The sequence below is a fragment of the Geotrypetes seraphini genome, chromosome 9, assembly GCF_902459505.1.
Source record: "Geotrypetes seraphini chromosome 9, aGeoSer1.1, whole genome shotgun sequence".
NCBI lineage: Eukaryota > Metazoa > Chordata > Amphibia > Gymnophiona > Dermophiidae > Geotrypetes > Geotrypetes seraphini.
Window position 1 is genome coordinate 121,178,314 of NC_047092.1, and position 15,084 is coordinate 121,193,397.

General features: G+C 42.8%; 1 protein-coding gene across 4 annotated transcripts in view; it reads left to right on the top strand.

Moving 5' to 3' along the window:
- The window catches only part of SCLY (selenocysteine lyase), a 131,772-nt gene that overhangs the window by 72,142 nt on the left and 44,546 nt on the right, over positions 1-15,084 (top strand). For all 4 annotated transcript variants that reach the window (XM_033957526.1, XM_033957523.1, XM_033957525.1 and 1 more), the window contains 2 exons: positions 2,038-2,140; positions 13,534-13,609. In XM_033957526.1, coding sequence (XP_033813417.1) covers positions 2,038-2,140; positions 13,534-13,609 — 179 coding nt within the window. The remainder of the gene's footprint in view (positions 1-2,037; positions 2,141-13,533; positions 13,610-15,084) is intronic.

Here is a 15,084-nt window from a genome sequence, read left to right on the forward strand (position 1 = left end):
AGCAAGAGGCACATCCTGTAGGCAGTCAGCTGCCGCCAGCACCTCTCCTCCTCCCTGGCGCGTCTCCTCTCCACGCCTCTTCTTTTTCAGTACCCCCCACTGGTGGCTCAGGGTTCTGTCTGGAGGGCCTCTGCTTGCGCGGACATCGACGTGATGACATCACACATGCGCATGACATCATTATGGCGACGGCTGTATACTTCCGGGTGCCCTTGAACCACAGCTGCCAGTTTAGTATGCTGCAGCTCATAAAGTTAGTGACACACTGTCCTAAGGGGTATGCATAAGTAGCATAGCACATAACTTCAAGGGAGTGTGCTCATGAGTGGAACATGGGAAGGGCATGGACAGTACTGTAAGCTACACATGCCCACAGTTACACCAGGTCTGTGGTGGATGTAACTGCAGACTCATATTGTAAGGCACACCAATGCTGGGTAACATTTAATTTAATTTTAATTTATTCAATTTTCTATACAGTTCTCCCAGGGGAGCTCAGAACAGTTTACATGAATTTATTCAGGTATTCAAGCATTTTTCCCTATCTGTCTTGGCAGGCTCACAATCTATCTAATGTACATTAAGTGACTTGCCCAGGGTCACAAGGAGCAGCGTGGGTTTGAACCCACAACCTCAGAGTGCTGAGGCTGTATCTTTAACCACTGCGCCACACTCTCCCACAGTTCGTATTCTATAAGGGAATCTGGGCACCCAGGTGCCATTATAGAATAGGCTCTAAGAAAATGGCTATATTTTCTTATATTAATTTACCGGGATCAGATCTCTAAACGTACTATAACCATACATAGAAACCGGTATGGAGTGTTTTCAAAAAGCTTCAATAGAGTATGAGTATGCCTCAGCCCCACCACTCCACCGCTGTGCTAGCTCTTGACTGCGGAGAGATTTATGTGGCACTTCATCATTGGCCGCTCATAATCATTTTAAACCTACTATTGCTATTTTTTCAAATTTTTTTATGTATATGTTTTTTTATGCATGTCTATAAAAACTTCTTAGCTATAAAGCTCAACTGTGCTTAGTTGTACTTAGCTTGTATTGCATAGCTAGATCCAGCCAAAGCCGGGGAGTTTAACCCAACATGTTTCGCATCATACAGGCGCTGTGTCAAGGGTCTCCCTAAAAAACAAATAATAAAGAGGGACATTAGAGTGTGTTTTATCCTAACAGTCCCCCCCTTAAAATGTTCAGTTTGTCTTAAAGCCAAAATAATTCAGACTATCCTTACCGAGGTGCAGCGTGTCATCCGACTCAATTAGTGTCTGGAGTAGAATGGCCGTGGCGTTCTCCTCAGCACTTAAATATCCCTACTGTCTCATATTGAAAATCCAACCCCTGGAGGATCCTCCAGACTCCAGACACTAATGTCCCTCTTTATTATTTGTTTTTTAGGGAGACCCTTGACACAGCGCCTGTATGGTGCGAAACATGTTGGGTTAAACTCCCCGGCGTTGGCTGGATTTAGCTATGCAATACAAGCTAAGTACAACTAAGCACAGTTGAGCTTTATAGCTATGCATAAAAAAACATATATATAAAAAAATTTGAAAAAATAGCAATAGTAGGTTTAAAATGATTATGAGCGGCCAATGATAAAGTGCCACATAAATCTCTCCACAGTCAAGAGCTAGCACAGCGGTGGAGTGGTGGGGCTGAGGCATACTCATACTCTATTGAAGCTTTTTGAAAACACTCCATACCGGTTTCTATGTATGGTTATAGTAATTATAGAATAGGCTGGCATTGAATGGCAATGAGACACCTAAAAGGAAGCACCTACTTTATAAACTTGCTCTCTTACAGCATTATCACACTGTGAATGACCAGTGGTGCTACAGGACACATGGAGCTTCAAAGCTCATCTCATCACATTCAAGGTCTGCTTTTTATGGGTGACTGTCTATAAATTCTAATATTTCTTCCCTTTCCATAGAAAAGATCCAGGGTTGTGCTCTGGTGCATATGTTACATTCTTTTCACTGTTTTATTCTCCTTTTTTTATTCATTCATTTTCAGGCTGCATTTGGAAAGGAAAATATTCATTTTAATAGCCATTTTTCTGGTTCTGAAAGGCTCCCAAACACTTGTAATGTTTCCATCCTTGGTCCAGAGCTGGAAGGTAATTGTCTATATCTGTCCGCCTGCATCTGTTATGTAATGTCTGTACTCAATATTTTTGTTTAGGCATTCAAAAACCTTTGTGTATTTATATATGATCATTATCCATTAAAACAACTTATATATTAGAAAACTAAGTTTTGGAGACTGCTATCTGTACACTTCTTTGGCTAAACACATTATTTAAGGATGACAATCGGTTCCTTTTTCCCATTGGAAATCATTGGAAGAAGAACATTTCAACAATACCAAAGATGTTCAAAGTTGTTAAATTGCAAGAGGACCTTGTGAGACTGGGAGTCAAAATGACAGATGATGCAAGTGCAAAGTGATGTATGTGGGAATGAGGAACCTGAACTATAGCTACGTGATGCAGGGTTCCATGTTAGGTGTCACTGCCCAGGAAAAGGATCTTATGTGTCATCGTTAAGGATATGTTGAAACTCTCAGCTCAATGTGCGACAGCAGCTAAGAAAGCAAATAGAATGTTAGGAATTAGCAAGAAAGGAATGGAAAACAAAGATGAAAATGTTATAATGCCCTTGTGTCGCTCTGTGGTATGGCCACACCTCAAATACTGTGTGCAGTTCTGGTCGCCATATCTAAAAAAAAATATATATATAGCAGAATTAGAAAAGGTACAGAGAAGGGCGACAAAAATAAAAGAGATGGGATGACTTCCCTATGAGGAAAAGCTAAAGCAGTTAGGGCTCTTCAACTTGGAGAAGAGATGGCTCAGAGGTGATGTGATCGAGGTCTATAAAATAATGAGTAGAGTGGAAAGGGTAGATGTAAACAAGCTGTTTCCTAAAATACTAGGACTAGGGGGCTTGCGATGAAGCTACTAAGTAGTAGATGTAAACCAACTGGAGAAAATATTTCTTCACAGAATGTGTGATTAAACTCTGGAATTTCTTGTCAGAGAATGTAGTCAAATCAGTTAGATTAGCAGAGTTTAAAAAAGGTTTGAATAATTTTCTAAAAAGTCCGTACGCCATTATTGAGATGGGTTGGGGAAATCCACTGCTTATTCCTAGGATAACCAGTTTAAAATCTGTTTTACTACTTGGGATCTAGCTAGGTTTTTGTGACCTGGGTTGGTCACTGTCGGAATCAGGATGCTTGGCTTGATGGACCTTCGGTCTGTCCCAGTATAGCAATTCTTATGTTATTATGTTAAGATAAATTTATCTTTATGGAAAAATTTTTCTTATTTGAATGAGGATTATTTTAATGGGCATTTCTAAGTTAAGAGCACCGAGTTCTAAGTTGATAAAATATTTAAAAATAATGTTCTGATATATAAGTTGTTTTAATGGATGGAAACATATATAATTTTTTTTGAATGCCTGATTAAAAACTTTTTTTGAATATGAAAGTGTAAGGGATCAGGGAATTTAAGTCAGGTAATCCATTATATATTATATAACATTAAAAACATTCCATCAGACTATTGGATAAAACTAAACAGGTTTGCCTTGTTTGATACAGGAGATAGAGAGCCTGACGAGTTAAGGAATGACTTCAAAACTGTAATTAGTGATGAAGCTAAAAAAAAAACCACTCCAGGAGAAAAAGAGAGCCAAGAAATCACCTTGGATCTCAGAAGAAACCAGAAAAGAGAAGATAAGCAAAACTATCTGGTGATAGAGAAAAAGTATCACAGATGAACCGAGTGTTTCAACATCAAGTTTGGCAAGCGAAAGAACGACCTCTCAAGGATATTTGTCAGAAAATTGAATCAGAACATGTAAATGGAAAAACCAGATTAGCTTTTCAGGAGATTAAGAGATTGAGGCAGAAATTTCAACCTTGATAGAGATAATTAAAGATGCCAATAGAATGATATTGAATGATCCAGAAAGCATTAAAAAGAGATGGAAAGAATATAAGGAAAATTTATACTAACAAGGCAACGAGGATAACATTGTGGAAATTGAACTGGAAACTAAAGTTGAGGAAGAACCAGATATTTTAAAAGAAGTCATAGCAGCGTTTAAAACTTTATCGAAAAACAAGTCACCTGTTATCGACGGTATTCCAATCAAATAAATAAAAGGTTCAGAAAGTACTAACATGGCCCTCACTCAACTGTGTCAACAGATTTGGAAGGAAAAAACATGGCCAACCGATTGGAGAAGATCACTGTTCATACTGATACCAAAAAAAGGTGACGCCAATGACTGTAACAACTACAGAACAATTGCATTAATTCCACACGCCAGCAAAATATTGCTAAAAATTAATACAATGAAGGCTCCAATCATGCGTTGAGCAAGAACTGCCCAAAGTTCAAGGTGGTTTCAGAAAAGGTTGAGGAACAAGAGGCATTATTGCCAATGTTAGATGGATATTGGAGAATAATAATAATAATAGTTTATATACCGCAGTACCGTTAAGTTCTATGCGGTTTACAAAAGATTAATGAAGTACAAGTTGAGAGAAGTTAGGGGATTGGTCAACAAGAGGGAGATGGGAAAAGAGAACCGTTGAATAGGGGAAAGAGAGGAGTGGGTCAACTGTCTAGGTATTTCAAGAACAGGTGAGTTTTGAGGCGCTTCCTGAATACCTCGTAAGTGGTGGGCGAGAGCAGTTGTTCTAGATCTTTACCCCATAACGCTGCTTGATGTGAGAGAAGGTGTTCATGGTGTTTTATTAGTTTGCAACCTCTAACCGGGGGGGAAATGAAGTGCAAGTGGGAGCTTCTCTTGTGTCTGTTGGCTGAGAAGGAGAAGAGGTCGGTTATGTATTTAGGGGCTAGACCGTAAAGAACTTTAAAGCAGAGGCAGGTGAACTTAAACTTTACACGAGCTTCTAAGGGTAGCTAGTGTAGCTGTTTGTAGTATGGCGTCACGCGGTCAAATTTCTTCAGACCGAAGATAAGTCTGACCGCGGCATTTTGCATTAATTGTAAGCATCGCATATTTTTTTGGGAGATTGCTAAATAGGCGATGTTACAATAGTCGAGTTAACTCAGTTCAAGGGATTGTACCAGGATTCTGAATGCGGAGTTGTCAAAATATGATTTAATGGATTTAAGCTTCCAGAGGGTGAAAAAACCCTTTTTGATTAAGGAGTCCACCTGGTGTTTCATGGTTAGGCATTGGTTGAGAGTTACACCCAGTATTTTAATGGTGGGCTGTATGAGGTAGTTACGTTTGTTGATGCCTAGTGGTGTTTTGGTGTCAAGTGGGTGTGGTGAAGCGACGAAAAATTTTGTCTTCTCTGTGTTGAGCTTGAGCTTGAAGTCTGTCATCCAGTGCTCCATCAAGTTTATGGCTTCTGATGCTTTGGGAATGGTTTCCGAGATGGAGTTGGCAAATGGGATGATGATCGTGAAGTTATCAGCGTAACTGAATAATTTTATCCCCAGTTGGGTTAATTGAACGCCCAGTGAGGTCATGTAGATGTTGAAAAGCAGTGGGGATAGCGGGGACCCTTGCGGTACACCGGATGAGTTGCTCCAGGTGTTGGAGAGATCATTGTTGAAACGTACCTGATAGGTGCGGGATAGAAGGAAGCCATGAAACCAGTTTAGCACTTCACCCCTGATGCCAATGTCATCTAGGCATTGTAGCATTTTCGCATGGTCTACTAGATCAAAGGCGGAGCTCATGTCGAATTGCATGATCAGGGCATTGAGGCCTTTGCTTAACAATAGATACAAGTTATCTAAGATAGCCGCAATTACCGTTTCCGTGCTGAAAAGGGGTCTAAAGCCGGATTGAGTCTCATGTAGGAGTGAGAACTGGTCAAGATATTCCATCAATTTAGAGTATACCAATCCCTCCATGATTTTTAAGATAAGTGGAATGGAAGCGATTGGTCTGTAGAGCTGAGGATTCTTTGCTGTTTTTTAGGATAGGGGTTATTATTATGTGTCCGTTATTGGTTAGGAATTTTCCATTTTTTAGGTTATGGGCTAAATAGTGCAGTAGTGAAAGCTTAAATTCAAGTGGTGCCGCTTTCATGATTTCTGGGGGGCATGAGTCCAGGATGCAATATGATTTAGAGCAGGGGTGCCCAACGCGTCGATCGCGATCGACAGGTCGCTCGCTCAGGCGACCCCAGTTGATCGCAGAACGGGTTCCCTTCTTCCCTTCTCTTTTTTCCCTTCCTGACTGGCCCGCTCCTGAATTCTGCTGCTGCCTCCGCTGCTCAACATTAAAAAAAAAAAAAAAAAAAAAAAGGCTTGGAGAACTTATGCTCCGGGGGCTAACATGTGCTTGTATCGGCTTCCCTTCGCTTCCCTCTGAAACCGGAAGTTATGTCCGGGGAGGGGGAGGGGGTAAGAAGGGAAGCCGGCACGCACATGTTTAGAGCCCTGTTCGCGGGCTAAAACGGGAGACAGGTCAGTGAAGCTTGCAATTTGCTCTTCTTGCTGCCAAGTCCTGCCTACTTTCTGTTTCCTCAAAGGCAGGACCCGGCAGCATTTTTCCCAAAATGTCGATCTTGGGCCGATCAGCCTTCCTCTTCCCGACCTCAGTTGTGCCGTCGGAGAGGAAGTTCTGGCCAGCGGAACTTCCTCTCCGACGGCAAAATTGACGTCGGGGAGAGGAATGCTGGTGGGCCCGAAGCAAGGAGAGCTTGGCCGGCGGCGGGCGGCTTTGGGGGCCTGTTATCCGATGGCAGCGGCAGAAGCAGTGGCTTGTGGGTGGGCAGGGAGGGAGAAAGAGGGCAGGCAGGGAGACAGAAGGAAAGAAGAGAAACAGAAAAAAAGAATGGGGGCATGAAGAGAGAAAGAAAGAGAGGGCAAGGAGAGAAGAAGAAAACATTGGGGGGGGGGGAATGAGGTCAGGAAGAGAGGAAGCATACAGGCTAAAAGAAGGGAAGAAAGATTGGATGCACAGTCAGAAGAAGAAAGTGCAACCAGAGACTCATGAAATCACCAGACAAGGTAGAAAAAATGATTTTATTTTAAATTTAGTGATCAAAATGTGTCTGAATTTATATCTGCTCTCTATATTTTACAATATGGTCCCCCTTTACTAAACCGCAATAGAGGTTTTTAGCGCAGGGAGCCTATGAGCGTTGAGAGCAGCGCTGGGCATTCAGCGCAGCTCCCTGCGCTAAAAACTGCTATCGTGGTTTAGTATTTGTATGGTTGTTACTGAGGTGACAGTGCATAGAGTCATCTCCTTTGACCTCTTTGAAAAAACCCCAGAATAGGAATGATAATTAACAATTGTATGCGTACAGTGTGCGTTGTGTTTTTTTTTTTAAATTTTATTGTTGGTAGATCATTTTGACTTGGTCATTTTAAAAGTAGCTCGCAAGCCCAAAAAGTGTGGGCACCCCTGATTTAGAGTATTTGTTATATAATTTGGTATAGTTATTCCAATCTATGTCTTGAAAGGAATTCCAGATCATATCTGCAGGTGTTTCATTTCCTTGTGTGTTGGTTATTTGGTAATCAATAGGTTCTTTTGTTGAGCAATTGTTTCTTAGGTTTTTAATTTTTGAGTCGAAGTGCAGGGCTAAGTCGTTTGCAGAGGGTAATTTATTGTTGTGTGTAGGTAGAGTGTAGCGAGTGGTGTCAAATAAGTTCGTAATCAAATTGAACAGCTCTTTTGTATTGACTCCTTGTGAATTATTGCAGGATGAATTGATTTTAGTGGAGTAGAATGCTTTGCGTTTGTCTTTTATCAGTTGTTTGTAGGTTTTTATATTAGTTCTCCAATTGTTGCGGTCTGATAATTCTCCTGTTTTTTTCCATATTCTTTCTAGTCGTCTAGCTAGCTGTTTCATTTTTAGGAGTTCGATGTGATACCATTTATTATATTTATTAGCATTGCTTTTGCTGATATGTTTAGGTGCAATTTTGTCTAAAATGCAGGTGCTGGTAGTGGTTCCAATGATCCCAGAAATCGATTTCTTCCTTTATCTCTGCTTGAAGTTTATATTGTGACCAGTGGTTTTCTGGGTTAATGTGGCCTCTTGTGAGATGTTCTTTTCTTAATGTCGGGCGTGTTTTGTGTTTTCGTTGGGACCAGAATAACTTAAAGTATTAAGTGAAGTGGTCCGACCAGATGTCAAGACACCAGGTGCCTTCAGGTAAGGAGATGGCGGGGTCTGGGATTTCCTTTGTTGACATGGCTACTACATCTAGATCAGTGGTCTCAAACTTGCGGCCCGGGGGCCACATGCGGCCCGCCAGGTACTATTTTGAGGCCCTCGGTTATGTTTATCATAATCACAAAGATAAAATAAAACAGTTTCTTGAACATGTGTCTCTTTAGCTATAAATGACAATATTATTATTAAGACTTGGCCAAAAGGAAAGATTTATAAACTATAAAGAGTTCTACCGCATGCAAAATTGTCATTTCTTTAATAAGTCATTAACTATTTTTTCTGCGGCCCTCCAAGTACCTACAAATCCAAAATGTGGCCCTGCAAAGGGTTTGAGTTTGAGACCACTGATCTAGATGATGGCCTTTTTCGTGTGTTTGTGTGGGGGCAGGGAGGTTGTAATTAAGTAGGGATAGGAAGTTTTTGAATTCTTTCATGTCTGTATTGTCCTCTTCATCTAGGTGAATGTTTATGTCTCCTGCAATAATATTGTAGGAGGAACTAATAGAGTTATGTAGGACAAATTCACAGAAGTCCTCTTGGCTTTTGACCAGCTTCTTGGTGGGACATAGAATAGTATGCAAGAAAGGGATTCTTCTAGGTGGATGTTACTGATTTTACAGGCTAGATTTCTAGTTGGCTGGATGATTTGGAGTCCAATAGTTCGAACTCGAATCCTTCTTTGAGAACAATTGCTAATCCTCCTCCTTTTTTTCCCTCGCAGTTTAGTGTAAGGATTTTAAAATTGTCGGGAAGGAGATCAGCAATTATTGGATCATCTTCAGACAATAGCCAAGTTTCGGTTAGAAAGAGGCAGGCTATTTGCTTGCTGATGATCCAATCTTTGATTAGAAAGGCCTTGTTCCTGACTGATCTAGTGTTAAGATAAGCGCAGGGGATGATTGTGGATGTGATAGGAATGGTAAAGATAGTGGTTCTGATAGGCTCTTACTGCCCTAGTTCTTTTTTTGAGGGTTCGGTGGTGTGTTCTTTTGTTTGAGATAACGTTAATGTGATTTATTTTGTCTTCTTGTGGGATAGTGATGTGTGTGGTTGTTAAGACAGGGAGATAGGTTGATTGTAATTGAGAGTAGAGAGAGTGAATCTCTTTGATGCTGCCACTTAGCAAATAGAGTAGTAATATTATTATGAGATTCATGTTTGGAGTGTAGGGAATTTCAAGTTAGTGCAAGGACTGGGTTAGTTACCCAGAAATTCTTGGTTTGAAGAGAATAGGGTTGTTAGATAGGTTGGGATGGGATTGTGGGTAAGTTAAATGGAACTAGGTCTTGAGATGTCTTTATCCGTGAAGCGTGCCTCTAGTAAATACACATGCAACTAACAGTTGTTCATTCCTCTAACAATTTTGGGGTTTTTTTTTCGTGTGTCTAACAGTACGTGCCACTAATAGTACTTGTGTCTTAACGGTACATGCATTTAACAGTACATGCGTCTAACAGTGTATGCCACTAAGTTTTTCATGCGTTTAACAGTACATGCCACTAACAGTACATGCCACTAACAGTTTTTCATGCATCTAACAGTATACATGCCTCTGGTGGCTACACATGCTTCTAACACTTATCCATGCCTCTAGTTATACATGCTTCTAACAGTTACCTATGCTTCTGTTGGGCCACCTCACAAATGACGCTTCACAAAATGGAAGTGCGCCGTTGGCGCTGTTTGTTTTAAATCAGGAAAGAATCTCCGCTGGCTCGGGGGGGGGGGGGCGGAGCGGTGCTCGCACGCCTTGGTGGAGCTGGCACCCTCCGTGCTTCTGAGCCGGAGGATGGATGGAGGGGGATGGAGGAGGGTTTCCTCCTTCCTCTTCTGTGGGGAATCGTTGTGGGGGGAGACTTTCGGCAGCCCAGGGCTGAAGAAGGATCAGATGTTAAGGTAGAGTCCGATGCTGGAACGGGTAGGGTCAGCCTGAACAATTCTGCGAAGGCAGAAGCTTTTCTGCGGTCCCGGTGGTCTGAAGGGAAGCAGGGGCTTTAAGGGAGCAGAGGCAGAGCCCTCCTGCTTGAGCGGCCCCGTGGGAGGGGGGCGGAGCAGGGCTCCCACGCTCCTCTCCTTGGTGGGGGCGGAGAAAAGGCCACACGCTCTGCTGGTGCAGGAGAAATCAAAGTCGGCTCTCCTGCTGGGTCGGGGGGGGGGGGGGGACGGAGCAGGGCTCCCACGCTCCTCTCCTTGGTGTGGGGGCCGGAGAAAAAGGCCACGCTCTGCCGGTGCAGGAGAAATCAAAGTCGGCTCTCCTGCTGGGTCGGGAGGGGGCGGAGCAGGGCTCCCACGCTCCTCTCCTTGGTGTGGGGGCCGGAAATAAAAGGCCACGCTCTGCCGGTGCAGGAGAAATCAAAGTCGGCTCTCCTGCTGGGTCGGGAGGGGGCGGAGCAGGGCTCCCATGCTCCTCTCCTTGGTGTGGGGGCCGGAGAAAAAGGCCACGCTCTGCCGGTGCAGGAGAAATCAAAGTCGGCTCTCCTGCTGGGTCGGGAGGGGGGCGGAGCAGGGCTCCCACGCTCCTCTCCTTGGTGTGGGGGCCGGAGAAAAAGGCCACGCTCTGCCGGTGCAGGAGAAATCAAAGTTGGCTCTCCTGCTGGGTCGGGAGGGGGCGGAGCAGGGCTCCGACGCTCCTCTCCTTGGTGTGGGGGCCGGAGAAAAAGGCCACGCTCCGCTGGTGCAGGAGAAATCAAAGTCGGCTCTCCTGCTGGGTCGGGAGGGGGCGGAGCAGGGCTCCGACGCTCCTCTCCTTGGTGTGGGGGCCGGAGAAAAAGGCCACGCTCTGCCGGTGCAGGAGAAATCAAAGTCGGCTCTCCTGCTGGGTCGGGAGGGGGCGGAGCAGGGCTCCCACGCTCCTCTTCTTGGTGTGGGGGCCGGAGAAAAAGTAAAGAATACCAAAAACCCCTATACCTTTGCTTCATCGACAAAGCAAAGCTTTTGATTGTTTGAATCACAATAAACTATGGAGAACTAGTACAAATGGGAATACCCAAACACATAACTCAGCTAATACAGCCTATATGAAAATCAAGAAGCTGCAGTGAGAACTGAATATGACAACAGTGATTGGTTTCCAATAAAACCTGGTGTTTGGCAAGGATGCATCTTGTCACCTTACCTGTTCACCCTGTATGGTGAATTTGGAAGACGAGAGTGTCTGTTTCAAAGTTGGTGGCCAAAATATAAACAACCTGAACTAATCAGATGATACAACGCTCATCACTAGCAGCAAAGAAGACATGCTATATCTACTGAGAAAAATCAAAGCTGAAAGTCGTAACATGGTATTAGAACTAAACATAAACAAGACGAAGATCACGAACATGAGAAATTATGAAGGTTTTGATCTTGAAGGCGATAGAAGTTGTAAAGGATTTCAATCTCCTGGGCTCTTTTGTAAAGAAAGAAGCAACTAACAGTGAGGAAATCCTCTGCAGAATAGCAGTTGGTCACTCTTCAATGAAGGCTTTCGACAAAGTATTCAAAGTCAAGGCAGTAACACTCGAAACGAAGATCAGACTTGTCCAAGCACTCATTTTCTCATTGGTCAGTTACAGATGTGAAAGCTGGACACTACAGAAACAAAACAGAACGAAGATTGATTCATTTTAAGCCTGGTGCTGGAGAAGGATTTTAGGTGTGCCGTGGACTGCCAGAAGAACTATTGATTCTGTAAGACAGTGATTCCCAACCCTGTCCTGGAGGAACACCAGGCCAATCGGGTTTTCAGGCTAGCCCTAATGAATATGCATGAGAGAGATTTGCATATGATGAAAGTGATAGGCATGCAAATTTGCTTCATGCATATTCATTAGGGCTAGCCTGAAAACCCAATTGGCCTGGTGTTTCTCCAGGACAGGGTTGGGAACCACTGCTGTAAGAGATCAAACCGGCTATGTCGCTTGAAGCCCAAATGATGAAGTTACGACTGTCTAATTTTGGTCACACCATCAGAAGAGAAGAGATCACTGGAGAAGAACATCATATTTGGGAAGATCGAAGGAACTAGGTGAAGAGGACGACCTGCAATCAGATGGCTGGACACGTTGAATACAACTATGGGGATGATGCTGGGGGACCATTCTGGACTAGCATAAAACTGATTTCTTTTTAGATCCGCAATTCATCAAGTCACTGGGAGTCGCGCACAAGTCAGTTGCTCCTAACACAAGGACATTTTACTGTGTACTGATTGGATATGTCAAATATATGCATCATTTTTATTTCTGATGACTTAATTTTGGACAATAAACGTGGTTATTGAGATCTCCATTTCCAGAGTTCCCTTTTTTATTTTGACTGTCTCCATTCTACTGTGGAATTATTTAATGATTTTTCCTTCATTTGCACCTAGCAACCCCATTATATATTGGTATATATGTAATGTCTGTACCCCAGACCTGAAGATTAGGGTAGCTGAAGATTAGGGTAGCTGTCTGTCAAAGAATAAACATTATTTTGGCATTTTTTAGTGCCCTCAAGCTGGGGCACTTTAACACAAATTAAATAAAAGTACAGTATAATGGACCCCTTCTCTAGAAAGCTTACAGTCTTAAAGCAGTGAGTGATAAAGTGACTTGTCCAAATGCAGCAGCTAATTTAGACTCAAAAATCCTTTGCCACTCCCTATCCAGACAGTGGCACTGAATGTATAAGTCCGATATTCATTGCCATACCTGCATAGCTAACTGGCAAAGTTAGGATTGCCTTAGCCTTTGCAGTCACTGAATATCACTTGAGAATGCATGACTCCCAGCTCCTTTCTGACACTGTTCCTAAACTGTTCCAGCACTAACTGGTGAGTGTTGCAGTAATCACACCACTTTTCAGCAGCACTGTATGGCTAAGTGTTGCTGAAAATCCAGGGACAGCCCAAACTCATCATGATTGAATAGAGTAGGATTCTCTCCTGTCCGGTTAAGTAGTTCTGAATATTGGCACCCATATGTTTATCTTGTAGCAGTATATCTTACTAATAATGAAAGTATGCTGCTGAAATACAGGTATTTTGTATAAGAATTTTTAAACTATGGAAAACACCTTGATTCTATTTACTCCTTGTTGAAGATCAGGCTGTTCCTTTGGTCTTCTCACCTTTTCTTTCTAGATCTCATGGATGTGGATGTTATATGACCTCTGGAACTGCAAGGAATTGCAGAGTTGGTGATCTGTCTATATCTGAGTAACAAAGAGTCTTCCTTTCTGTGTCTTCTACTTTCCTTTCGGGACACATACAAAAACTTGTAGGCAATGGAGGGAGGGGAGCTGCTCCTTTGAAGAGAAGTGTTTTATGTTGAAGATGATTGTGTTTTTTCTCTTTAGGACGTGCTGTACTGTCTCATTGCCGCCATCTGCTGGCCAGTGTTGGTGCTGCTTGCCACTCAGACCTTGGAGATAGGTAATGCACCCACATTTTTTCAGCATATTCTTTGTGGAGAAAAGGGCAGGTTGTGAGATCTTTGAGTCTTACAGTCTTTGACAGTCTGTATTCTCTTTTCATAAGTCCCTTCAAACAGCTTTATGTTTAAATTATAATCTATGAAGGCAATGTTTAAGGTTAGTTTTGTTTCTGATATTCATCCTGTGCTTGATTTGTTCCTATTCTTTTGACAAAATGCAGCCAGATATTAAGTTTTCTAGTGCAATAGGTGTGTCATTCTGGACAGATGGGTAATATCCAAATGCTCGTGAGCCATGCATAAGGAATCCACTCCAGCTTTTGAATCCCTCCTCCTTCACCAGAGGACTTGAATGCGCCCTTCGGTTTTTCCTTCTATGCGAGCTAGAAGCAGTCTTTGTGATCTGCTCTGTATATTTCTTTTTTTTTTCCTAGTCTTTTTTGAAAACTTCTGATGACTTTCATTGCTCAGAGCTCCCCTCATTGAGGGTTCAGCTCTGCCTGTGTGAAGGAGAAGCACACTGAGGTATGTAGCTGACAGGCCAATCCCTCTGTGGTACCTGTTGTCCAGCCTGCAGAAACTTTTCTGGAGCTCGGGGTCTGTTCCCCTTGTACCATTGCTCGCCTACTGCACTGCTGTCAGGCATCCATAGGAGCTCAGCGGGGCTCTGCAGTGTGCCAGCTTCATTTCACCTCCCTTTCATGTCTGCGGGGGTTTGAGGCTTAGTCAGACACTGGTCTGACTGGCAACCTAAAGATTCAGTGTTAGAGGTGCAGTCCATTGGAGACAGTGATTTCTTCACCCAGATATAGCTAAGAAAAAAACTGGACCATGTTGGGGTGGGAGGGTAGAGAAGGGTAGAAACTAAACATATGGAAGGATAGAGATATAGAGGGGGAGATGCTGGATATTGGGGGGTCATAGAGAGACAGAGAGGAGATGTAGAGCTTAGGGACAGTGGAGGGAGATGCTGAACATGAGGGAAGTAGGAACAGAAAGAGGGGAGATTCTGAACCTGGGGAAAGTTTGGGAACGATAGAAGGGAGATAGATGATATACATAGAGAGAAGAAATGTCAGATTAACAGGAGACTCTGGCAAGAGACTTAAGAGAAGACAAAGGCATAAAGCAGATATTTGGGACCAATATGATTAGTAAAACAAAATTACTAGACAACAAAGGTAGAATTTTATTTTCTATTTTATAATTGTCATCTTTTAAAATGAATATTTGCCAGAACTAGTATTTGACATGAGTGACACAAAATATTATGCCAACTGCTAATTTCCAGATTTTCTAAGCACAGTACACTACAAGAAGTAACAGTACAAAGATGCTGTGACAACCAAGGAAGGGCTGCAGACTTCTGGAATTCCACAGCAAAACACTTCATTCAGTTCTATCTGCTTACCTGCAGAGATGGTTTCTTTATTTTTTTGTACTTGTTGTAAACAGCCTCAAACTATCATGGCTT